Below are 26,454 nucleotides of genomic sequence, written 5' to 3' on the forward strand. Positions count from 1 at the left end.
CACCTTTACTTCCCACCCTGTTCCCCTACTTTCCCCACTATTTACCCCCCCGATCAACCCACCTTTAACAGGCATACACAAATAGGAGAGAGAAAAATAGAAAAATATAAATAATAAACACATTGTCTGGCCGATGCCAAAAAAGCACGGCGCGACCTCGAACAAGAGGTAAAACAAAAATAAAATCCCAACTATACGTTCACCTCTCACTATCCTAGAACTTCTACTAACATATGAACTGAGGAGGATCCCGTGAATAAAGTGTTCAATTAGCATCTAATAAACCTAAAGAGAATAAGTTGCAACTTAAACATATTGCGCACTTAAGCGTCATCTTGGGTCAATCCCTGAGATAAGCAAGATATAGCTTCACAAGATTATATTGCTAAGCAATGCCGGTCTAAACATGAACCATCAGCAACCGACATAGACAGCAGCACATTTACATATTGTGGGTTAGATCGGAAACAATAATTTTTCTAAATTAAACGTACCCCCCAATCAGAAAATAAATAAATAAAAAGGTTATATATATATATATACATACATACATACATACATACATACATACATACATACATACATACATACATACATACATACATACATACATACATACACATATACACATACACATATACACATACACACACACCCCCCAAAAATAAAAAAATATATACATATACACACACACACACCCATACATATATACATATGCATATATACACATACATACATATACATACACAAACATTCATGCCCCAGAATAATAATCTACACTCATTTAAAATATACACATACATAATAATAAAATGCTAAGAGAAAATAATTATAAAGTACAAATAATAATTATATGTACGCACCCCTACACAGACACTACAGAGGGCTGGTGGGGATCTAATCGGGAGAGCGGCCCTCGGCTAAGACAAAGGCAGAACGGCACAAAACATCAACTTGCTATCCAGGTGTCTGTCTGCCCCTTCCCAACCATCACCCCCAGTCCCCTGCAAGCAATAAATAAATGGTATTGTAATAACAATAAATGTAAGAATTGAAAAATAAATAACGAAACAAAACAAAAAATGGGGGAATATAAGTATATTCATCCGAAAGTGTCAATGATCAAACCTGGAAGACATCCCAAATAGGCATCGCTCTGAACACAGCCAGAATGAAAGTGACTTTAACTGAGAGCTCTGACCGCCCTCCACAGCATCTTACATGTTCGGTAGCCCTTGTTGAGACCGTTCAATACGGTTTCACCCGTTATGGTATAGTATGGATTCGATTCCATGAGCAGACCCTAACMCACAATGACAAGGCACTCTARCCTGTACGGGGGATTGGCGTATGTTCCCGGATAAACTTCTCTGCGTCCAAAACCGAGGAGAGCCAAATCTTCTCACYGGAAGGCGGGGTAATTCTTAGTCTTGCAGGGAAGAGCAAGGCTGGGCGAAGATGGAGTTTGTAGAGTTTGGTCATGACATCTCTGTAGTCGCCGCGGTGCTTTGCCACATCGGGCGCATAATCATCATAGACAYKGAAGGGGTGCCCTTTATGTAACAGGTTGCCCCTCATTCGGGCCTCGCGCAGGATAAGATCCTTGGTCTTGAAACTGTGACAACAGATGATTTACGGCGAGGACGTTGGCCCGGTCCAGCCACTGGGACAAGGGTGCAATGTGCACGGTTCCAGCTGGGGGTCCGAACCAAAACATCCGATCCCATTGCATCCTTCAATAGCTTGGCGAAGAGAGTCGGTGGGGCGAGATCCCGCCTCAACCCCTCTGCCAGACCAACAACGCGAAGGTTATTACGTCTGGAACGGCCCTCCAGGTCGACCACTTTCACAGAAAGCCTCTGCACCCTATCCTGCAGTGACGAGCATAGCTTCTCTAACTCGTCGATCCTACCAGCGTTGATTCAGAAGCTTTCTCAAGGTCCACAATACTCTGGCCCTGCGAAGCGACCGTTCGAATGGTGCTCTCGATTTTGGTGTCCAGTTCAGCAATAGTAGCCTTAAGATCCTCAGCTAAAGCAACACGTAGTTCTCCCAAAGCCGCGGGTAAGTTCTGTAAGTTCACGTTGTTGCATGTGCCTTCCGCCATGTCTGTCTCGTTGTTTGGTGTGGAGTAGGCCTCCGATGTGGATTTATTGTCCTTTGGTCGCTTATTACTCGGCATTTTTACACAGAAAGTTACAATGTTGTATTAGAAAGAAAACGTTTGTTGTAAAAAGTATCATAAAGTAGGTTAAGTTAGATTATTTCGCCACAAAAAGTTGCAGGAGCCTCTCACACACCGCCGTTCACTCCAACATGGGTAGCTCCGCCCCCCACATTGTATGATTTTTAAGTAATTAATTTGCATTTTATTGCATGACATATAAGTATTTGATCACCTACCAACCAGTAAGAATTCCGGCTCTCACAGACCTGTTAGTTTTTCTTTAAGAAGCCCTCCTGTTCTCCACTCATTTACCTGTATTAACTGCACCTGTTGAACTCGTTACCTGTATAAAAGACACCTGTCCACACACTCAATCTCAACAGACTCCAACCTCTCCACAATGGCCAAGACCAGAGAGCTGTGTAAGGACATCAGGATAAAATTGTAGACCTGTAAAGGCTGGGGATGGGCTACAGGACAATAGGCAAGCAGCTTGGTGAGAAGACAACAACTGTTGGCGCAATTATTAGAAAATGGAAGAAGTTCAAGATGACGGTCAACACCCTCGGTCTGGGGCTCCATGCAAGATCTCACCTCGTGGGGCATCAATGATCATGAGGAAGGTGAGGGATCAGCCCAGAACTACACGGCAGGACCTGGACAATGACCTGAAGAGAGATGGACCACAGTCTCAAGAAACCATTATTAACACACTACGCCGTCATGGATTAAAATCCTGAGCGCACGCAAGGTCCCCCTGCTCAAGCCAGCGCATGTTCAGGCCCGTCTGAAGTTTGCCAAAGACATCTGGATGATCCAGAGGAGGAATGGGAGAAGGTCATGTGGTCTGATGAGACAAAAATAGAGCTTTCTGGTCTAAACTCCACTCGCCGTGTTTGGAGGAAGAAGAAGGATGAGTACAACCCCAAGAACACCATCCCAACCGTGAAGTATGGAGGTGGAAACATAATTCTTTGGGGATGCTTTTCTGCAAAGGGACAGGACGGACTGCACCGTATTGAGGGGAGGATGGGTGGGGCCATGTATCGCGAGATCTTGGCAACAACCTCCTTCCCTCAGTAAGAGCATTGAAGATGGGTCGTGGCTGGGTCTTCCAGCATGACAACGACCCGAAACACACACCAGGGCAACTAAGGAGTGGCTCCGTAAGAAGCATCTTAAGGTCCTGGAGTGGCCTAGCCAGTCTCCAGACCTGAACCCAATAGAATCTTTGGAAGGAGCTGAAAGTCCATATTACCCAATGACAGCCCCGAAACCTGAAGGATCTGGAGAAGGTAGGTATGGAGGAGTGGGCCAAAATCACTGCTGCAGTGTTTTGCAAACCTGGTCAAGAACTACAGGAAACGTATGATCTCTGTAATTGCAAACAAAGGTTTCTGTACCAAATATTAAGTTCTGCTTTTCTGATGTATCAAATACTTATGTCATGCAATATAAATGCAAATTAATTACTTAAAAATCATACAATGTGATTTTCTGGATTTTTGTTTTAGATTCCGTCTCTCACAGTTGAAGTGTACCTATGATGAAAAAATACAGACCTCTACATGCTTTGTAAGTAGGAAAACCTGCAAAATCGGCAGTGTATCAAATACTTGTTCTCCCCACTGTATATAAATTAGCAAAAATTTTGAAAAACCTGTTTTTGCTTTGTCATTATGTGGTATCGTGGGTAGATTGATGAGGGGGATGTACTCTATTGGAGAATAAGGTTGTAAAGTAACAAAATGGAAAAATGTCCTTGTTCTGCCACGACTCTGAGAAGCGTAATATATTACAGTTTTTCCTGTCCCATTGATAGGATAGTCTCGAACGGAGCTCATCCAGTTTATTCTCCAGTGAATGCACGTTCGCCAATAGAACAGAGGGCAACGGTGGTGTATTTACTCGCTAACTTAGTCTCGTCAGGGTGCCGACTCGCCTGCCTTGGTTTCTCCACCGCTTCCTCTTTCGAGTCCCGGGGATTAAGGCCTGGTCCGGAGTAAGCAGAACATCCAGAGCTGCTGACTCGTTAATGTAAAAATGTTAGTCTAAATCGAGGTTAGTGATCGCTGTTCTGATGTCCAGAAGTTGTTTTCTGTCATAGGAAATGATGGTGGAGACATTATGTACATAACAATTCAGATCAGCATAAAAATACACAAGATAGCAGAATTGGACAAGAGCCCGTAAAACGGCTGCTATCCACTGCAGTGCCATCTTATCCAGTTGCTGAGGTGATCGAGTTCCTGACCTTGTATTTCAATTTTTTAGAATCATATTTTTGTACACTAAAGGCCTGTTAACTCAGAGAAGGTACTGAATATCGGTTCTGTGATTTGCTGCGAAGTGAACAAACCATGCTTCAGCATTAGGGGATAGAGACAGTATCGAGAGCAACAAGAGCCACCCACCAAGGAGGCCATGTTTGTCCTTCACCCATTCCAATGCACACATACAGTGGCGTCCATTGGGGTTCCAGGTGGGGCAGCAGGTGGTGGTATGTGGCCCTGACAGGAAGACAGCTGCCTGGGTGTTAGGCCAGAGTGGAGCCAGGCCAGGAAAACTGTGACTACAACTCTGGAATGCAGCTCTGGATACAGTCCTGAATTGGGCCTCTGTTCCTCTGTCAGTGGCTCTGCCCTCCTGCTGTCCTATCCTGTAGAGCTATTGATTTAGGAAAAGGATAGGGCAACATGTATGGGCAGGCTCTGAGAGGCCACTCCACATGCCTGACTGTGGTTACACATGCATGCACACATGTAGACACACACACACACACATACACACATCTTTGTCAGTGGTAAATACAGGCAGTTAGAAGGCAGGGAAGTTGGAACGTCCGTCTCTCCACAGCGTTGTTGGCAGGCGGAGCAGGCTCTCACAGGGACCCACAACAATGGGCTCTGTCATGCATGTGGTCTGCTGACTCTGGTCACTCTGGCTGTTTCCGTCCCTGGGGCTGGGGGTGGCTCTGCTCTGTGCGTTGAACTTGACTTTTTGCCCACTCTACCAACACCCCCACCTGGTTCTGGCTCTCACTGTCTGCTGAGGAGAGGGACTGACCGGGGAGAAATTGCTGGGAAAACAATGAGAAAAAATCAAAAGAGAGAGACAGTGTGTGTGAGAGAGAGAGAGAGCAGGAAGTCTGCCTCAGTTCATTCGGCTAGGATAAATTGTAAGGCTGACTTCAGATTACCGCTGTGCTTTTTGATTAAACATGTCACCACATCTTTTAAATATATTTAACCCTTTTTTTACCAGGTAAGTTGACTGAGAACACATTTTCATTAACAGCAACAACCTGGGGAATAGTTACAGGGGAGAGGAATGAGCCAATTGTAAGCTGGGGATGATTAGTTGACCATGATGGTATGAGGGCCAGATTGGGAATTTAGCCAGGACACCAGGGTTAACACCCCTACAATAAGTGCCATGTGATCTTTAGTGATCACAGAGAGTCAGGACACCCGTTTAACGTCCCATCCAAAAGCCAGCACCCTACACAGGGCAACTGCCCTGGGATATTTTTTTTAGACCAGAGGATAGAGTGCCTCCAGCTAGACCTCCGAAACCACTTCCAGCAGCATCTGGTCTCCCATCTAAGGACTGACCAGGACCAACCCTGCTTAGCTTCAGAAGCACACCAGCAGTGGGATGCAGGGTGGTATGCTGCTGGCTACAGTAAAGCATGCTTTTTCATACTTTTTTATTTGAGGCACGAATATAGTGGATTCCTTACGACAATGACAGGCCGTTTAGTGTTACCCCCTCTGACTTACCCAGAATAGGGGGAGTGAGTTTCCCCCTTATGGGGGAGAATATGGGAAACTCCACTCCGCTCGATCTATAGGAACCCTACTATAGGAAGCCCTACTGCTAAACTGGAAACCCAATTTACAGATTAGCATTCCAATAAGCATTCCCCATCAACATGATTTGGGATAGGGTAATTACTCTAGAACAGGATCTAAGGGGAGAGGCTATATCAAATTAATGACAGATTACATTTCTCAACCGTCAACCATCCTATGTTATAACATGTTGACTTCTCCAGTTATTATTAGATGAGGACAATAAACATTTACAGACACACCCCATTTTCTGTGGTGAATTTTAGGAATTTGCCTGTTGTTTCCATGCCTGGCTGTCTGGCTTCAAGGGAAACTGAAGAACATTCTAATGTCCTCTTCATAAGTGCTTTCTGAATGTCATGTCCTTTCTTGGGCCTGGCTGTCCTCAACATAAAATTGACACTCCGTCCACTTGTCAGGTCATTAATCTCCTCCCCCCCTTATCCCTCATCTCCTCTCCATCTTGTATTCTTGCAGCGTGGGCCCTTGGTGCAGGGCATTGTCAGACATTCAGGGCGGATTGTCTGACACGACACACAGTTGCACACAATCCTCTGTCTCTACTAAGCGACTGTACCCCAGTAAAGATCAATGAGGAGATGGATGTATTATTCAACACATTCATTTAGGGGACGGCGGAATTTGTGGGACCGTTTTGGCAGAGTTATAAGGATTGTTCGGAAAATGATTAAGTTACAATATAGAGTACCAGGGAAGAAAAACAACTGATTAAAACAGAGAGAGAGCGAGAGAGTAGAGACCCCTCCCAGCTGGTTCCCTGTGTGTGTGTGTTTGTGTGTTTGTGTGTGTGTGTGTGTGTGGTGATGTGTTGTGTGTGTGTGTGTGTGTGTGTGTGTGTGTGTGTCTGTGTGTGTGTCTGTGTGTTTCAGCTACAGGGCAATATCCAGGCCTCATTCAGCCTTGCTCAATGGAAAGTGATGTTTGTGGAAGCGCGTGTGTTTGTGCATGTGATGTTACTCAGGGTAAAGTGATGTTTGTGGAAGCGTGTGTGTATTGGTGTATGTGCGTGTGATGTTACTCAGTGTAAAGTGATGTTTTTGGAGATGTGTGTGTGTGACTAAGCTAATGGGCTCAGAGCGACACGAAGAGATGTCAAGGATGACACTTACTATGATCGCTAGCTACGCTGCTACATCACTGAATGCTGATGAGCCCAGGGTCGAGCTAGCTAAGTGGAGGGTTGGCGCTAAAAGGAAGGTGGAGCGAGAGAGAGAAGAGAGAGAGAGCATAGCTGCTGTGCTTTGGGTCGGTGTCATCCCTCTCAGTATGCAAAACAATAACAGTTTACATAAAACAGCACCCACGCGTCGGTCCAGTTATATAGCAAACTAATCACATATGCATAGTATGTATATCAGTTAGGCGTATGTATTCACTTCACCCAGAGTCCTTGATACAGGGAAGGCTTTAGATTGTCAAGTGCCTGGGTTGTTTGTGTCAAGGGTATGCATAGAGCACTAATGGGAAACGTCTCTCTTTATATAGTGTTGTGGTGTCTCTCTTCTCGTGATGTGTGTTTTGTCCTATATTTGTATTTTTTATTCTAGCCCCAGTCCCCGCAGGAGGCCTTTTGCTTTTTGGTAGGCCGTCATTGTAAATAATAATTTGTTCTTAACTGGCTTGCCTTGTTAAATAAAGGTTAAATAAACTAAATGTAAAAAAAAATGTAATGGTCTGGTCTTTATACTGCTGTTCCAACAGCGATGAGTGTTGAGGATGTGGGCAATTCCACAGTAACGGATTACACTTTGACTCGTTTTCTTCACTTTAAAATGTATGCCAAACTAAAATATTGAATTGAATATGCTCAAGGACTAGTTGTAACAATGTACACTAAAACATTTACAAAACCAAATTTTGTGGAAGAATTTTACAGTAGAATCTCCCTCAGGTTTTTATGCGACCATGTTTTCCAAAAACTCTGTTCCGAATTAAATTTTAAAGATTTAGTTATAGAACTACAGTATATTAAGTGGATTAACACCCGGTAACGGAATTACATCATGGGTTGGGTCCCTGATCTGTACTACATAGAAATGCATAATTATGGATATTAATTTAATTATCCTCGTGTTTCACAAGTTTGGACATCACAGCGCAGCACAGCAAAGCACAGACGAGTACAGTACAGTACAATACAGCAGAGTAGAGTAGGGTAGAGTTCAGTAGAGTACAATACAACATAGTATGGTAGAGCAGAATTCAGTACAGTGCAGTAAAGTACAGAATTACAGATATTTTTTGCACGTTTTAATTACTTAATTCATAAATACAATTGATATTAGTAAAATCCCTATAACTAATTGGTAGGTCTACCATTACTTGTTACTTTTGTTAACTTTCATTATCCTTCCTGTCACGCCCTGACCATAGAGAGCCCTCGGAGTTCTCTGTGGTGTTTTAGGTCAGGGCGTGATAGGGGGTGTACTAGTCTTTATATTTCTATGTTGGTGTATTTTGTATGGTTCCCAATTAGAGGCAGCTGATTATCGTTGTCTCTAATTGGGGATCATACTTAAGTTGTCCATTGTTCCCACCTGCTTTGTGGGATATTGTTTTCAGTTAGTGCCTAAGTGCGCGCGGTACTGGACGTTCGTATATTCTTTGTTGGTTTTGTGAAGTTTCACTTTGTAATAAAGTATGCGGAACTCAACTCACGCTCCTTTCGACGAACGTGACACTTCCTCCTCATCGGGGACAGACATGTGAAAATATCTTAAAGGTGCTACACACAGGATTTTTTGAATTTTTGCATTGTAGTTTCAGAAAATGTCCATATAATACAGTGCATTCGGAAAGCATTCAGACCCCTTCCACATTTTGTTACATTACAGCCTTATTCTAAAATGGATTAAATTGTTTCCCCCCCTCATCAAACCAAACACAATAACCCATGACAAAGTGAAAACAGGTTTTTAGAAATGTTTGCGAATGTGGAAAAAGCCAAGGGGTGAAATACTTTCCGAGTGCAATGTATCTGGCGCTAATAGTGGAATAATAGTGTTTCACAGTATTACTTACCCGCCAGTGTTGTGATTGGCTGTGATATTCGCCTATTGATTTCTCCCGCCGGAGCGGCATCTGTTGTCCAACTGGGAAAGCTGTTTTGACTTTGTGGCTGTGTTATCTAGTGGAAATCGTTCTGTCATTTCTTGGTTGCTAAAATTCTACACTGTTCGCTCAATTTAAGTTTCTGTGAGAAAACTAGCACTAAATAGTGAATGGAATCATTGTCCCATCTAAAAAGCTGTGAAATATATTTTAAAAATATTGCTTTTACAGCTGTTTGAAGCTGGTGGGACAAAATCGAAAGTTACCAGGGAATTAGCGGTTTCCACTGGATAACATAGTGGAGAGTCAGAACAGCTTTCGCAGTTTGTCAACAGATTCCGCTCTGGCGGGAGAAATCAGAAGGTGAATATCACAGTGAAACACAATCATTCCACTATTAACACCAGTTATATTATGGACATTTTCTGAAATTACAAAAAAAATCCTGTGTGGCACCTTCAAGGATATGTGTGTTTTTGGTAACGGAATTACAAGACACAAAGTAATATTTCTTAAACTTATAGAAGGTAAACAATTTCTACAAAACTAAATATAAGAATTTATATTAGTTGGCAGGGGTCTTTACGTCAACATTATTGTGTTTTGATGTATTTCTGATACATTTTACAACTATTCGGATAGATGTTTTCTAAGACATATTTTCCATCTTTTTATCCAGAAATCAAAACCTTTACTTATGCATACTTTTTAAGATTGAAAATCATAAAAGAAAATATATCTATGCCTTCATTTCCTAAAAATATAGACTCGTAACTTTCATTTAACACCCAATTTGATATGCTCTTATGAACTTCACATGTTGGTGCTCATGGATCCTTTTAGATGGAAATGCCCATGTGTACTTTCACAAGCTCCAAATGAAAATACTGTATTGTGATACATTTATTGGAAGGAGGAACGTTTTATTATGGCTGCAGCAGCACTTACTGTATGCTCAGCACTTTCTAAACCACAGATTGTATAACTCCCAATTGTGCATACAATGAAATATTATTGGCTTTTTGTGTGTAATCCTTGACTTCCTCGACTTAATTGGAAAAGGTAACCCATGGAACCTCCACCTGAATGTTACTTTATTACTCAATACTCTTAGTCTATTTAGGGCATTTCTGAATCAGGGCTGTAACTGTTATTGCTCTCCAATACAGGCCTTGTATGTGATATTAGATTGGATTGTAGTAGGAAACCAATAAAATAGTCTTTATGACTGAGCCCCAGCCCTGACCGTAGGTCATTGTGGGGCCGTGCGCTTTCGTGTTAGTGTGTCTGCGTGCATGCATGGTTTAACACTGCTGTTGTCTTATACCACAAGATTGACCACCCCGGGCAAGTGTTTACTATAGACCTACTTTAGATGCTGAACAGCCAAAGTGATAATGATGACCTCATTTAACAGAGCCTAGGGCGTTGTCTATTTCTTCTCCTTATCATCTCCAACATAATTTACTTTTTGTTTTTACAATTTCATTCTTCAATGTAACTTCAAATTGACTTTCTCTATCTCCGGCTTGTTGTGTTGTTTCAGTGCTCTGCGTAGTTATTCACATATATTTACAATCTATTTAAGAAACATCTCTGAAAGTGCCAGTGCTGTTAGAACCCAATTTTCTACTAAATTAACTCTGGCTCTAAGCATCGCTTAGCACAACACTACACCGTAGTGGAAAAGGGCTTCTCATTTCTTTCTGTCTCGTCTGTAAGTAAAAGTTGCGATCATAATGAGTTCATTATAACGCGTTTCTATCATCAACAGCCGAAGACGCTAAACACAATATCGCTGACAAACACAGAATGTAAAGACTTGATTAATGTTGTCCGCATTAATTGAAATGTAGGTTTTGTTTTATAGATGGAGACAGGGCAACAAATGCGATAGGCTTTATTAAATATTCTCTGGCGTTGTTTTAAATGGCAAGTGTAAAATGTCATGTGAATACATCTATTACTGCTTCCCAGTTAATTAGCGGAATGAAAGGAAGTTATTCTGCTAGTGGAGAAATATTGCTGTTACCTACCTGTGTGAAGTGAGAGGATGTTACCTGCTTCATTTTTATATTACCAACCTTGAATTTGTACACGAAACTGCACTTGGGGATAGTTAAATGTCTCCTATTGCAGTCGTATGTATTATGATTTTACATTATATTACATTATGAATTATTTGGAGATTGTGTTGCCTATTGAAACTGATGCAGCTGCAGTAACCTGTAGTTCCATACAGTAAATGACTGCTACTGTTAAGTGGGTATGTATTGTGGGGACCAGGGTTGGGTAGGTTACTTTCTAAATGTAATCCGTTACAGCTACTAGTTACCTGTCCAAAAGTTTAATCAGTAACGTAACTTCTGGATTACCCAAACTCAGTAACGTAATCTGATTACATTCAGTTACTTTTAGATGACTTTCCTCCTAGATGAGCTCCGAAGTGGTGCAGCGGTCTAAGGCACTGCATCTCAGTGCAAGAGGCGTCACTACAGTCCCTGCTTCGAATCCAGGCTGTATCATATCCGGACGCGATTGGGAGTCTTTGATATCTTGATAATATGTAGCTGTTTAAAGGTCAAATCCACAGATGAAACAATAACAAAACGGCAGCCCCGCCTCTGTTTTGGTAAAAAGCTGAGGGATGGGCCTGGAGAAATGTAACCACTCTCAGATTAATAGACAGAGCTATGGATGCAAGGACTGACCATCCATGATATCAAAAGTATTGTTTTAACCATGTTAAGAAGCTATACAGTGTGTGTTTACATTTACAATGTTTACAAACATTGGAGAAAAACAAGCTTATATCTCATGGTGTGTGACAGTTGAACTAAGCTCATGAGGCATTTATAAGTTATATTCTTCAAGAATCAATGGATATATATATATATAACTTATAAATCCAAAAAATGGATGTAGAAACTACAGATTGCCCCTTTAAGTCTATCAAAAGTATGCCAGTTAGAGCATGTGTCCATTAGGCCTATGGATTTTTTTTTAAATCAGCAATTAGATTTGAATTAGATTGAGCAATAAAAGCCTACATTTTATTCCATAGGCTGGGATCCGAACTATGCAGCTGTTGCAAGAACGCATTTTCACTGTATGTTCACTGGTTTCAAAAACAATTGATTGACAGGCAGCTTAAACTTCTTGAATTCAATCATTATTGGGTTCAAATACACATATAGATTTGTGAACAGCCATTCACAACAATCACAATCCGTTAAGCGCAAATAGCTAAATGAGAGAGAAGCAGTGTGATTCACATCAATGCGCTATGTAGATATCAATAATAAGTGATGTCCGTATCGCCGAAGACTTCACCACTGCTGTTATCCTTACCTCCAAGCGTTTATTCAAGTTGGATAATCTCTGCCGACAGCAGTCGCACCATTGGAAGACATAGCTTGGACTGTAGCCTACAAAATACTATTTCTGTTCTTTTCCCGCGATCCATCAAACACATTTGGTGTGTCATCATAGTGGTCTCTGACTTATGGTCAGACTCGCTCACGTTGAACAAATATAAACTTGTGTCTTTTTTCAATGCTAATTTGAATGTCATTGAGAAAACAGAGAAGTGTCAAATATTTGTTTTTGCAAACATCTTTTCTGAATTTAAAAGTAATCCTCGAAGTAATCATCTAGTTTTTCTAAAGTATCTGTAATCTGATTACTACATTAAGGCCCAGCATACCTTTAATGTGTCACTGAATGTAAAATAGACATGGCAGGGAGGCAGCTAGGCGCTACACCAGGAGGCTGTGAGACAAGTCAAGATCAAGCAATGAGGGAAAGAACCAGACATTCCCATGCATACATGAATATCATTTTGGTGAGAGAGGAAAAGAGAACAAAGAACATCATATTTAATGGCTTTTCTACAGAGCCTACTCTGTACAGTATACCTTCCTCTCACCTCTCATGTGATCAGCAATGCAGCAGAAACACTTTCATCGTGACCATTATCAACACCATCATCAACATAATCATAATCATTGTTGTTCACTTTTGATTATTGCTTTGGTTATGATCCGATAGTAAAAGGCATGTTGATTTAACCCAGTATAACAGCACATATCTCCTCCCTCTTTTTCTTACACTCTTAGAAAAAAGGTTCCAAAAGGGTTATTTTTGGTTCCAGGTAGAACACTTTTTGGTTCTAGGTAGAACCCTTTTGCGTTCCATGTAGAACTGTCTGTTGAAAGGGTTGTACTTGGAACCCAAAAGGCTTCTACTTGGAACCAAAAGTGTTCTAACTAGAACCAAAAAGGGGTCTTCGAAGTGTTCTCCTATGGGGACGGCCGAATAACCTTTTAAGGTTCTTGATAGAAGAAAAGGTGCTAAGGGTGTATGTACACTTCCCTTTTGCCAACTGACTCCTTTGTTTTGATGGAGCTATTCAGCTGCAGACAATGTACACATACATTCACTTTTGTTTGGAACTGTTTTGAACTGTTATGACACAATGACACATGAAGACAATGAGTTACAATTCTAAAAAGGTTGTATGTGAATTTCTTTCCCCAATCACCAAAAACACTAGTGAAGGACACTCACTATTGTGACTGTGAGTGCTTTGAGTGCAATGTATGAAAATATCTTTATACTGTAAATAACATTGTTTGGGAGAGATGGCATTGACACATACTTAGGAGATGGATAGAGATAACTCCTTGAATCTTAACCAAGTTATTCTGTTCTATGTTATTCCATCCTTCCTCTAAAGAGAGTATACAGTAGAGTAGCTCAGGCAAATTTGGCCCGCAGGTGGTTTTATTTGTACCCCCAAGTTGTCTGAGCAAAAATAAATATATATACAGTTGAAGTCAGAAGTTTACATACACTTAGGTTGGAGTCATTAAAACTCGTTTTTCAACCACTCCATGAATTTCTTGTTAACAAACTATAGTTTTGGCAAGTCGATTAGGACATCTACTTTGTGCATGACACAAGTAATTTTTCCAACAATTGTTTACAGAAAGATTATTTCGCTTATAATTCACTGTATCACAATTCCAGTGGGTCAATGTGGAGAAATGTAGAGAAATGTACTCTGGTCTGATGAAACAAAAATAGAACTGTTTGGCCATAATGACCATCGTTATGTTTGGAGGAAAAAAGGGGAAGCTTGCAAGCCGAAGAACACCATCCCAACCGTGAAGCACGGGGGTGGCAGCATCATGTTGTGGGGGTGCTTTGCTGCAGGAGAGACTGGTGCACTTCACAAAATAGATGGCATCATGAGGGGGAAAATTATATGGATATATTGAAGCAACATCTCAAGACATCAGTCAGGAAGTTAGAGCTTGGCCGCAAATGGGTCTTCCAAATGGACAATGAACCCCAAGCATACTTCCAAAGTTGTGGCAAAATAGCTTAAGACAACAAAGTCAAGTATTGGAGTGGCCATCACAAAGCCCTGACCTCAATCCTATAGAAATTTGTGGGTAGAAACTGAAAAAGCGTGTGCGAACAAGGAGGCCTACAAACCTGACTCAGTTACACCAGTCTGTCAGGAGGAAGGTCCAAAATTCACCCGACATATTGTGGGAAGCTTGTGGAAGGCTGCCTGAAACGTTTGACCCAAGTTAAACAATTTAAAAGCAATGCTCGCAATACTAATTGAGTGTATGTAAACTTCTGACCCACTGGGAATGTGATGAAAGAAATAAAAGCTGAAATAAATCATTCTCTCTACTATTATTCTGACATTTCACATTCTTAAAATAAAGTGGTGATCCTAACTGACCTAAGAGAGGGAATGTTTACGAGGATTAAATGTCAGGAATTGTGAAAAACTGAGTTTAAATGTATTTGGCTAAGGTGTATGTAGACTTCTGACTTCAACTGTACATACAAATACACATTTCTGTTACACGATTTCTGATGTCCATCCAGTTTGATTTCTATTTGCTTATTTCACAAATGTTCTGAACCCTTATACATTTTACAGACACAGTATATTTTACATTTGTTATCTTGTTGTTATTAGTCCCACCCTTCAGCTCCATTCAACCCCACCCTCCCATCTATCTCTTAACACYGCCCATAGTGGATTTCTATTTGACATATATTTTTCAACTGTGCTGTGATTGCTAGTATTGCTGTTTGCAGCGTTAGCTCCAGGTAAATGTTGCAATACTTCAGCCATTCCTGGAAATGTGACCAAAAACGAGCTACATATGGACAGTACCAAAAAAAAAGATCTAATGACTCTGTCTCTTCACAGCAATATCTGCAGAGCTGGTGAGGTTGTATTCCCCCATATATATATATAGCATTCTATTGGTTGCAATCATTTTTTATAATAACTTAAATAGAAAAATGCAAAGTTTTAAATCCGGCGTCGTTTTGAGTGTCAATTCATAAACCATGTGCCATGGAATCAGTACATCGAAAATCTCTTCCCAACTCTTTTGCAATCTATATAGAGGGACAGCTGTCAATTCTTTGGTACTGAAATGAAACTGGTATATATTTTGATTCATCACTATTTTCTTCAACCAATTTTGGTCTTTAATGCAGGGCCGACAGACAAGGGTCTGAATACTTATGTAATGTGATATTTCAGTTTTTTATTTTTATAAAATTTGCAACAATTTTCAAAACTCCTTTGTCATTATGGGGTATTGTGTGTAGATTGATGAAGAAAAAACTCCCTTTAATCGATTTTAGAATAACGCCGTAACGTAACAAAATGTGGAAATTGTCAAGTGGTCTGAATACTTTACGAATGCACTGTATATATATATATACAAACAAATTGGGGGGAGGGGGGAGAGGTATTCCCGTGTATAATAGAGAGACACGTGATCATACACAAATATAAGCAAAGTGTGAAATTATTATGTTTTAGTCAAGTATGTTATCTGTATGGGCTTCTTGCAGTCAATTTGCAGACTACAAATTATTTGTAATTATGTTCCGGCCCCCGACCATTCGTCAAGAAAAAATCGTCCCACGGCTGAATCTAGTAGCTGGAGTAGCTCATCTCAGAATAGCGGGGGTTGCTTTTTCATCTATTGCTCTCTTTTTTCTTACCTTCATAAAAAAATGAAGGCGACCTTCCTCATTTTCTCTGCCCCAAACTTGCAAGAACAATTTAATTAAGTCTTCTGCCAGGCATGGAGATTCTTGCTGTCTTTTTTCTCCCTCCATGTCAGTCAGAACGGTGAAACACATCAAGTACGCGACTAATGACACTTGTATTAGTGGTGTAATTCCCTCATGCATGTTATACAGTTTTCTGTGATCGCCGCGGCTTGAATGCTAATCACTCACAGGACTTGTTCCAACAACTCCACTTTGTGTGCGTGTGTGTGTGTGTGTGTGTGTGTGTGTGTGTGTGTGTGTGTGTGTGTGTGTGTGTGTGTGTGTGTGTGTGTGTGTGTGTGTGTGTGTGTGTGTGTGTGTGTGTGTGTGTGTGTGTGTGTGTGTGTGTGTGTGTGTGTGTGTGTGTGTGTGTGTGTGTGTGTGTGTGTGTGTGTGTGTGTGTGTGTGTGTGTGTGTGTGTGTGTGTGTGTGTGTGTGTGTGTGTGTGTGTGTGTGTGTGTGTGTGTGTGTCCAGGTGGTAGGAAGGTAGGATGCGCAGCAGCTTTATCAAAGTGGCTGCTGCCAACATACTGACTCTACTCCAGCCACTTTAATAATGGAAAAATGTATGTAATACATTTATCACTAGCCACTTTAAACAATGCCACTAATGTTTACATACCCTACATTACTCATCTCATATGTATATACTGTACTCTATACCATCTACTGCATCTTGCTATCTTGATGTAATGTATCACTAGCCACTTTAAACAATGCCACCTTTATATGTTTACATACCCTACATTACTCATCTCATATGTATATACCGTACTCTATACCATCCACTGCATCTTCCCAATGCCGTTCGGCCATCACTCATTCATATATATTTTTTTATGTACATATTCTTATTAATTCCTTTACACTTGTGTGTATAAGGTAATTGTTGTGAAATTGTTAGGTTAGATTACTTGTTGGATATTACTGCATTGTCGGAACTAGAAGCACAAGCGTTTCACTACACTCGCATTAACATCTGCTAACCATGTGTATGTCACAAATAACATTTGATTTGATTTATCAAAGCCAGTGTGAGACAGGGTGATAGGCTAATGAATGAAAAGACTGCCAGGCAGATCAAACAGCAGGAATCAGGATGAGGAAGGAGAGTGTCTGTCTGGGGGAATTCTCCTGGAACCCCCACTCACCTGACACACAGCTCCTCCCTTTCCCTACCTAGAACGCATTGGGCGCATAGCATCTACATTCCAGGACCTCACCTAGCCCACAGTTTGTGTGTGTTCGTGTTAGTGGATTGTGTGTGCACAGTTGTCTGTTAGCGTGGGTTATGTGTTGTGCTTGCCCGGTGTTCTCCTCAGCCTCTCTCTCTCTGTCTGTGTGACCAGTGTGTGATTAAACATAGTGTAATGAATGAGGACAGTCAGGGTCAATCCTTTGTTGTCCTGATTTGAAGCACTGTCTCAGGAAACAGAAACCTATTAACCAATGTGTGTGTTTGTGTGGGTCTGTGAGTGAGACTAACATGTTTAACTCTGTTTCTAGCTTTCAAACTATCACACATTATATTTAGTATGGTTCAACCTGTCAAAGTTGCTTCCTTGATATGTACTGGTTGCTGAATAGCAAGCTGATAATCAAATATGCATTAATAGTGTATTTATGTTTAACGAGTGATCAATCCTTGAACTTACCCCTATCTCTGGTGTTTGTGTGTGTGTTTCAGACGAGTGCGGTGCTGTGTTCTGGAGGATGTTCTCTCCTGGCAGTCAGCTCTCTGTTGGCCATCATCACCATCTTCCTGCCCAGCGGAGGCTGTGAGAGGAGGATCTGTACACTGTCTGGATACATGCAGATGGCTGCGGGTGAGTACAMAACAGACACATACACACACACCTGTCAACAACAACACACAGACTTTCTATTACCTAGACCAGGGCTGACCAAACTGGGGCCGCGACGCTGTTTGGTTTGGCCCGAAAGAAGGTTACAAATATATACATGTATATATCTCAACTTAGAATAGTAAAGTCGTTTCTGAAATTTGGTTGTGCATCAGCAGTTTTCCACTTGTAATGTAAGTCACTGGCAGTCACTCAATTAGCTCATGTTAGCAAAACATTTTTAGATGCTAGCCAGCTATCTAACCTTGTAGTACAAATTACCAACCTGGCACGCACAGGAGCCCTAACCTCCAGGGGGCCCCATAGATTTTTTTTGTCACTCTCAATCAGATATCATATGAACATGGTATAAGTCATGGCAAAATGTGTGTAATTGCAGAAAATCTGCTTTAAAACTGCAAAGTTTCTCACCACCCCATGGCAAAATGTGTAGAATGGTAGGAAATTAGCTTTAAAACTGCGAAACAATGCTTCACCTCATGACAAAATTTGTAGAATTGCTGAAAATGTTCTTTAACTCTGCCCAAAAATGTATCTAACCAAAATCTCTCTTCGGGCCCCAAATAGGCTAGAGGTGCTTTTGCCTGATTAGCTTCCCTCATGTTTTCCTGGAATTTCTGATGCATTTCAGTGACTTACTGCTGCAAATACAAATTGTTACACCTTTCCCATATTCAAGTAATTTGAAACATATTCCAGTTATTAGCCTTATGAAAGTAGAAACTTGGTTGCAGTTTCTGTGCCACAACGGTTACTTTTTTTAAATACATCTTTAATCTTTAATACTGGTAATCAGAATCTGTTGTTAGGTGTCAAGTTATATGGCTACAATTTGATTGTTGGAAGTGTGATTTTATGATTGCTTACTAAATAGATATTGTTTTCCTGTTATATTTCTAAATAGATAATGCCTATTTGTTTGGCCAGTGGCCCACCAATCAGATTATATTTTGGCCCACCAAACCTAAATATTTGAGCACCCCTGACCTACACGGTAGATAGCGTTGTCTACTCAACGACTGATATACAAGTTCAAGGTGAATCATAAGAGAGTTATGAATGAAGTCCCTTGGTCCCATAAGTTATTATTTCTCCCATTTCTCTGCTTGGGCCTTCTTTGGTGATCTAGGTATATCTTCATCTGTAGAGCAATTCCACAGAATGACGCTGAGACTCCAAACCTAAAACATTGATTGCAAAGTTGAACAGACCATACAACACAATGACTACTTTTAACAATTTCCACTGAAAACTTTACTGAAACACGTTTACTAGAAGAGCAGTGCAGATCTACAGTTTGGTAAGAGAAAAACAGTCAAATCTCCCTCCGTTTTTTTATGCGACCACATTTTTCCAAAGAACTCTGTTAAATATCTACTCCGAATGAAGATTCAAAGATGTCTGCAGAAAGAATGAATTGTCAGGTATGATATGACACCTTGAGTTTGAAAAAATCTATTTTGGTTATGGAAGTACAGTAAGTGAAATGGATTAACACCTAGTACCAGAATTATTGTAACAGATCGACTTCATGGGTCCATAATCTGTACTATACAGAAATGCATAAGTATGAATGTCATTCTCTTCAATTTGGTTGGTCCGGACTGGACCAAAATATGTACCACTCATAGACGTATATTTCGCATATTTGGATAGCACAGTACAGAAAAGTAGAGCACAGTATATTACAGTAAAGTACAGTGGAGTTCAGTAAAGTATAATTCAGTAAAGTACAGTACATCAAGTAAAGTATACTGTACTTTACTCAAGTGTGCTCTACTGTACTCTACTAAAGTCTACTTTACTGTACACCTGTTCTCTACTTTTGTTTTCTCTACTGTACTGTTCTGTCCAAATTTTGTGAAACAGACGTCTATGATTGGTTCAGATTTGGACTGACCTTCGACCACTTTTCAACGTCCATGGACGTCTGGTGTTGGCTGGTGCTTAGTGGGTGAGAGGGCTGGTTACAGTAAATGGAATGAGAGGGTGTTCATGGGAAAGTTGACATTATCTTGAGAGAGAGAGTGAGGGGTTGTCCAGACTGTTTTCACACTCTTGCTTTGACCACCATGTGACAGAAAGAGAAAGAAAACAGTTATGAGCTGAACATAACAGTATGCCAGTGGAAGAGAGGACAGTAGCAAAGGAGCTCCCATTGTAGCCAATACAGTTGCAGTCATTCTGTTGCAGATTTTTTGGTCATTCTGTTTCCGATTTGATAACAGAATGGCACATTTTAATCACTTAATTAATCATAAACCAAATTGATTTCAGTAAAAACACTAACTAATTGGTAGGTCTACCTTTACTTGTTAATTCTGTGATCTTTTATTATCTTCCCTCATGAGGGAGAGAAATAAAGAAATATCTTAAAGATATGTGGATTTTTGGTAACAAAATGACAAGACACTAGGCAATATTTCTTAAATTTATAGATGGCAAATAATTTCTGCAAAACTAAATGTACGTATTATTATTATTGTGATTTGATGCATTTTTAATACCTTTTAGGACTTTTTCTGCCAGATGTTTTCTAAGACCCCTTTTCCAGCTGTTTGACCAGAAGTCAACGCCTTTGCTTATTCCTAATGTGTAGGATGGAAAAAGGTTAAAAAAAACTGTATATGACTTAATTTCTAAAAACTATAGACTCTTTGCTTTCATTTGACACCAGATTTGACATGCTCCTATGAACTTCACATGTTGGTGCTCATAGGTCCTTTTACATGGAAATGCCCTTTAGTGTTCTCTATAGGTATTAATCCAGTACACAGATATTTACAAGCTACATACAGATAAAGCTGCTTATCATCTGAAGTGAAGAGGAGCTCACTTTGTTGCCAAGGCACAACACTCACACAAAACCAAACGGAAGCTGCTGCTCTTCAGGCCTTCAGCGGGCCGTTGCTAGGTTACGGGTTGCGGTGGTGGAGTGAAGTGAAGTGTTGAGCTGGCATAGTGATACGAGGAGTGCACCGGGGAGATCTAAAGGTGGCCGTAAAAAGACAATTACTGCCCCTTAATTAACACAGGTCATTGGTTCAGGGGGACTATCAGGACCCTGCTTTCATTCAAACAGGGAAGTAGCCCCATAAAACTAAGCATGAGCGTTGCTGGTGATATGATGCTAGGGTATAATGTGATGTATACACACGACGCCAGCCAGGTAAACTAGTCAGACCTAGCTGCTGCCTACCACCCTGGTGCATAGGCCCTCCACACATTGTATAGAGTGTGCACGTTTGTCCGTTCCTGTGTGTTTGTGTGTAGTTATGTGTTTATCAAAGTGTGGGATGTTTTGATATCTGAAGAGCACAAACTGCTCTAACCAACAACTCGGACAATCCCGCAACACTCCCACAACACTCCCACGACATCCAGTAAACTATAAAGGATATCCTGTAGAACGAGAGAAGAGAAAGGACTGACTAAGTACTGCTATTATTTCCTATCCTGAAACATATCCAACTCTGAGAAAAAAGCCCCTGAAACAACAACAACAACACACTTTTTCCAGACTGGGCTTTTCAGACACTTTCTTTGGAAATGTTCCTGGATTTCCTGCCGAAAGCCCTTTTGAAAACCTCAGGTCTTTTTTAGCCGCACCGTGTAGTTCAGGAAGTTTAGAAATGAACAAGTCTTACAACTCTCAGTTTTAGCACTTAGTTCCTCCCTGATTATCTCACTAAGATTAGATCTACTTCTAGTTTGAAATTATGAGAAAATGTTTGTTTACTTTTCCCTTCTCATTTACTTAGCGTCAGCACAACAGCATTGATTTTAGCCAATGAGCCATTGGATTATCGACTTATAGCTTGACGTATAGCCAGGGAAGTGGTATTTAACACAGGCTAATTAGTAACTATATTCATTAGTCAGGTTAGATTGCAACCTCAATCTATATTGACAAAGTCGAGAGCTTAGTTCCTAGACAGGGCTAACGGTCTGTTTAAAAGGCCTGCCTCCCACCTTTTTGAACACTTCATACCTCTCCAGCCTCGACATGGGCTGTGTCCACCCATACTCCAGGCCAGATCTGTGGCAGAGCTTGAAAAGAGTAGGCTATAAAAAATTAAGAGAGTCACACACTATAATGTAAGCTTCCAGTAATTTATTGGGTAAACCCACCATTTTGACAAAGAGCCCAGGCAGTAGGAAGCCAGTCCAGGCCAGTCAGCCTCTGTCTGTGTAATCCTATAGTGTGATATAGCTCTCACTGTCTATGGTATCATTTATACAATGCATCAGAACAATGCAGAAGCTTTGGTTTCTTTGTTCAGTTTCCAGGTTGTATCGTCTTGATAAACAAGTGTTTTTTTGGAGAGAGTACGAAGCCCCAGAACAACTGAGATCAAACTAGCATGTCTGTTTGTTTTCTCAGGCCTGCTGTGTTTGCGTGTGCATGTGTGCGTGTGTATGATGGAAGAACGATATCAAAAGGCATCAATTGACAGATAACACTACAGTGGGAACAATGGTTTCATTATGCTGTGCAAATTAACACTGTTTTAAGAAGGCGTTCATTTGTAGACTGTTAATAAGAAACAATTGAACAATTGCTTTTAAGACAATGGTAGCCTAGTGTATTCGTGCATTTGCTTGTGTGCATGTGTTAGCAGGATTTAGCTCCCCTCACTCGCTAAAGCCTTGATTCCTCCAGAGTGGGTGTGCGCCCATCCTCACACACACACACACACACACACACACACACACACACACACACACACACACACACACACACACACACACACACACACACACACACACACACACACATATGCAGCAGAACTAGAAAAGGCTTTTTAGATATAAAAACAGCCCTGCTCTTTGTCCTTTCCCAGCTCTGAACTCCCATGGGTGAAGTCCAGGATTAGACTTTGAACTCGCTCAACCTTCGCTGGCTCAACGCAGCACAGCGCTTCCATTCGGTGCTGCTGAGGTTCAGGGTTCTTCTTTCCCCCTGTGCCGCTACATGGTGGAGTGTATAGTGTAGCACGTGGCTAGCAGTCTGAATGTTTTAACAGAACATGGAGGGGCATATTTTATTTGCGAGGGTGCATATTGTATTGGGCTGTTTCTCTTAGTGGGCTAAGAGGACGGAGGACGGCTCTGTGACCTGTGTGTGTGTGCTGGAACCATATATTTTTTTCATGAGCATGGCCTTATTTCTATTACGGCATACTGGATGACTCTCATTCAATTCATTCGTCGATAGGTTTAGGCTTCTATATGATACTCAAATTTTCCCTATCCCCACCATGAGGTTACTACAACCTAGCCCAAGAATGAAAGTTTACAACATAGGTGCACACAGGTTGAGAGACAAATTTGAGGTCACAGACGGTGACACATGGAAAGACAGTGACATTTAATACCGCCTTACACACTCTGCATCTAGCTGCATCTAGCTGATATAGGGTGTACTCATTAGTCCAACAGTTGCAAACGAGAGTTTCTATTGGACAAATTCAGGTATGTTTATCCCCGTTTTGTTCCGTTTGCTTCCGTTTAAGAAACATTTTTCAACAGAATCGGCGGAATGAATACACCCCTGATCACGCGTAAACACAGTTAACTTTCAAAGCAGCCACTTTGTATTCCTTGTCGCATCTATGCGCTCTCCTCCTCTCACCTCTTCCCTTCACTTGTGGACTTCAATGCACAACACATCAGCTGTATTTGACCAGGCGAAAAAACCTTTCCAAGCCAAACCGCTACACACAGCCTACATCGTTGTCACCATATTAGGTAAAGTAACATAGCTAATAGAACTAACGCGTTAGTAAACCCGCTACAATCATGCAGTAACGTTACAATGTACAGTCAGTAAGCAGTTACAATGGCGGGCCCCTGTGGCAATAAATTAGTAATACAAAAAGCTTACCTTGACTTGGAAGAGTTCCAGGGGTGTGTTGGAAAGTCATAGCCAGCTAGCTAACATGGCACCCCTCTGTTTGAGCAGGGTGTTTCAGTAGGCTAAACTAGCTAGCTGCATTTGCTAGCTAAGTAAGTGAAACTGAAAAAAATTACTTTCTCTCWTGCTTCTCCTTCATTTTGGAAGAAATGTATTTATTAAAAACTGTTCAACTATTGTCTTTCTCTCTGAGTCAACTACTCACCACATGTTATAAACTGCAGTGCTAGCTGTAGCTTATGCTTTCAGTACTAGATAATTCCCTGATCCTTTGATTGGGTGGAGAACATGTAAGTTCATGCTGAAAGAGCTCTGATAGGCTGGAGGACGTCCTCTGGAATTTGTCATAATTACTTTGTAAGTCTATGTAAGGAGGTGAGAACCATGAGCCTCCTAGGTTGTGTATTGAAGTCAATGTACCCAGAGGAGGACAGAAGCTGTCCTCTGGCTACGCCATGTTGCTACCATGAGGCTACTGTGGACCATTTTTACATAACATTGTGTTTTAATCAATTATTTGGTGACGTGATTATATTTAGTATAGTTTTATCTAAAAAAGCTAACTTTTTAAATGTTTTACAATTGTATTTTTTTATGAAATTTACTGACGAGGATAGTCCTCCCCTTCCTCCTCTGAGGAGCCTCCACTGGTTTCACAGTAAGGCAGTGGAAAGCTGGGTAAACTGAGGATGCCACCCGCCCTTATACATACACTCGCACATTCTCAGGAATGTTTTTTCACAATCACTATACGGGTCTCTTATCTTTGCCTGTCACGCTCATGCTTTTCAGACCTCCTCCTTATTCTAATCAGTCATTTCAATGCAGCTCTATGGGAAAGACAAGCTCATGTCAGGTGAAGAGAGTATTGTGACAGAATAGTGACTCTGTGTGGTTCTTTTGTTCAACACTGAAGACACGTCACGCTCTGTTGGAGCCACAGGCAGTCACGGATACAGGCATGATGTAATTACATTTGCCTCGGGTATCATACTGTATTTACCACAAAACAGCGATGTGGAATATCATATAATTTAATAAAAAGCTTTCGGTACATTTCACTTGTTTGTTTTTGACTCATACAAGCACCCAACCAAAAATAACAGAATCCAAGAGCATTTGATTCATCAGTTGGAGCGTCATTCTCAACTGTAATTCTCAACTGTAATACAAAGTTAAACTCCACTATCAGATTCATATTTCCAGGCGTTTCTCACACACACACACACACACACACACACACAACACAAACACACACACACCACACACACCACACACACACACACACACACACACACACACACACACACACACACACACACACACACACACACACACACACACACAATTTTATTGTGTTTCCTGTGTGATAGTGCTGAGGAGGCAGCAGCCTGCTGTGTCAACCCTCCCCTGGGCAGAGCTGCTATGCAGATGTCTCTCAAACATGAATATAAAATATCACAACTACTTTTATAAACTCTGCAGAACAGCAGCACTGCTATGGAGTGGTGTGTGTGTGTGGTGTGTGTGATGTGCGCACATGCACTTGAGGCCCATGTGGTTTACAGCTGACCTGCATCTGTGTTGATGATGCTGTCGTTACCGCTGGCTTCATCATTGCCAATGTGTATAATGAACATGTGCCCGCTGTCAATCATCACAGTGGTGTTTCAGTTAGATGTACTACAGAAAAGATGGAATGCACTGTTCACCAACATAGGGATGGTTGGAATCGAAGATAGAGATAGTAATGAAAATACCTTATAGTAAACCTGTCACTCCTAGTCTAACTGTAGCACACATAATATTGGTTGAGGACCTGTTGTTGAGATTATTTTCTGCGTCTCTTTGGAACATATCTACCATACTATTTTCAGCATGCCTTTGGAGTACTAATTTTATCTACCTAGGAGCAAGCCCAGGGTGGTAACAGAGATCTGAATGCTGTCTCCTTTTTTGAACTCTCTCTTTCTCTCTCTCTCACTCCCTCTCCAACTCTCTCTTCTCTCTCTACTCCCTCTCTCACTCCCTCTCAACTCTCTTTTCCCCGTCGTTCTCTCTCTCATCCTCTCATTTTAAGGAGAACACAACATTCCAAATCAATTCATTCAAATCAATCAAATCAAATTTTATTAGTCACATACACATGGTTAGCAGATGTTATGCGAGTGTAGCGAAATGCTTGTGCTTCTAGTTCCGACAATGCAGTAATAACCAACAAGTAATCTAACTAACATTCACAACTACTACCTTATAACACACAAGTGTAAAGGGATAAGAATATGTACATAAAGATATATGAATGAGTGGTGGTACAGAACGGCATAGCAAGATGCAGTAGATGGTAGAGTACGGTATATACATATGAGATGAGTACTGTAGGGTATGTAAACATAAAGTGGCATAGTTTAAAGTGGCTAGTGGTACATGTATTACATAGATGGCAAGATGCAGTAGATGATATAGAGTACAGTA

At 41.0% G+C, this 26,454-nt stretch overlaps 1 protein-coding gene across 1 annotated transcript in view; it reads left to right on the forward strand.

Annotated features, from left to right (window-relative positions):
• LOC111980417 (LHFPL tetraspan subfamily member 7 protein) overlaps positions 1 to 26,454 on the forward strand; it is a 237,858-nt gene that overhangs the window by 61,417 nt on the left and 149,987 nt on the right. The window contains exon 2 of the mRNA XM_024011151.1: positions 17,885 to 18,023. Coding sequence (XP_023866919.1) covers positions 17,885 to 18,023 — 139 coding nt within the window. The remainder of the gene's footprint in view (positions 1 to 17,884; positions 18,024 to 26,454) is intronic.

Source organism: Salvelinus sp. IW2-2015, linkage group LG20 (genome assembly GCF_002910315.2).
Source record: "Salvelinus sp. IW2-2015 linkage group LG20, ASM291031v2, whole genome shotgun sequence".
NCBI classification, from domain to species: domain Eukaryota; kingdom Metazoa; phylum Chordata; class Actinopteri; order Salmoniformes; family Salmonidae; genus Salvelinus; species Salvelinus sp. IW2-2015.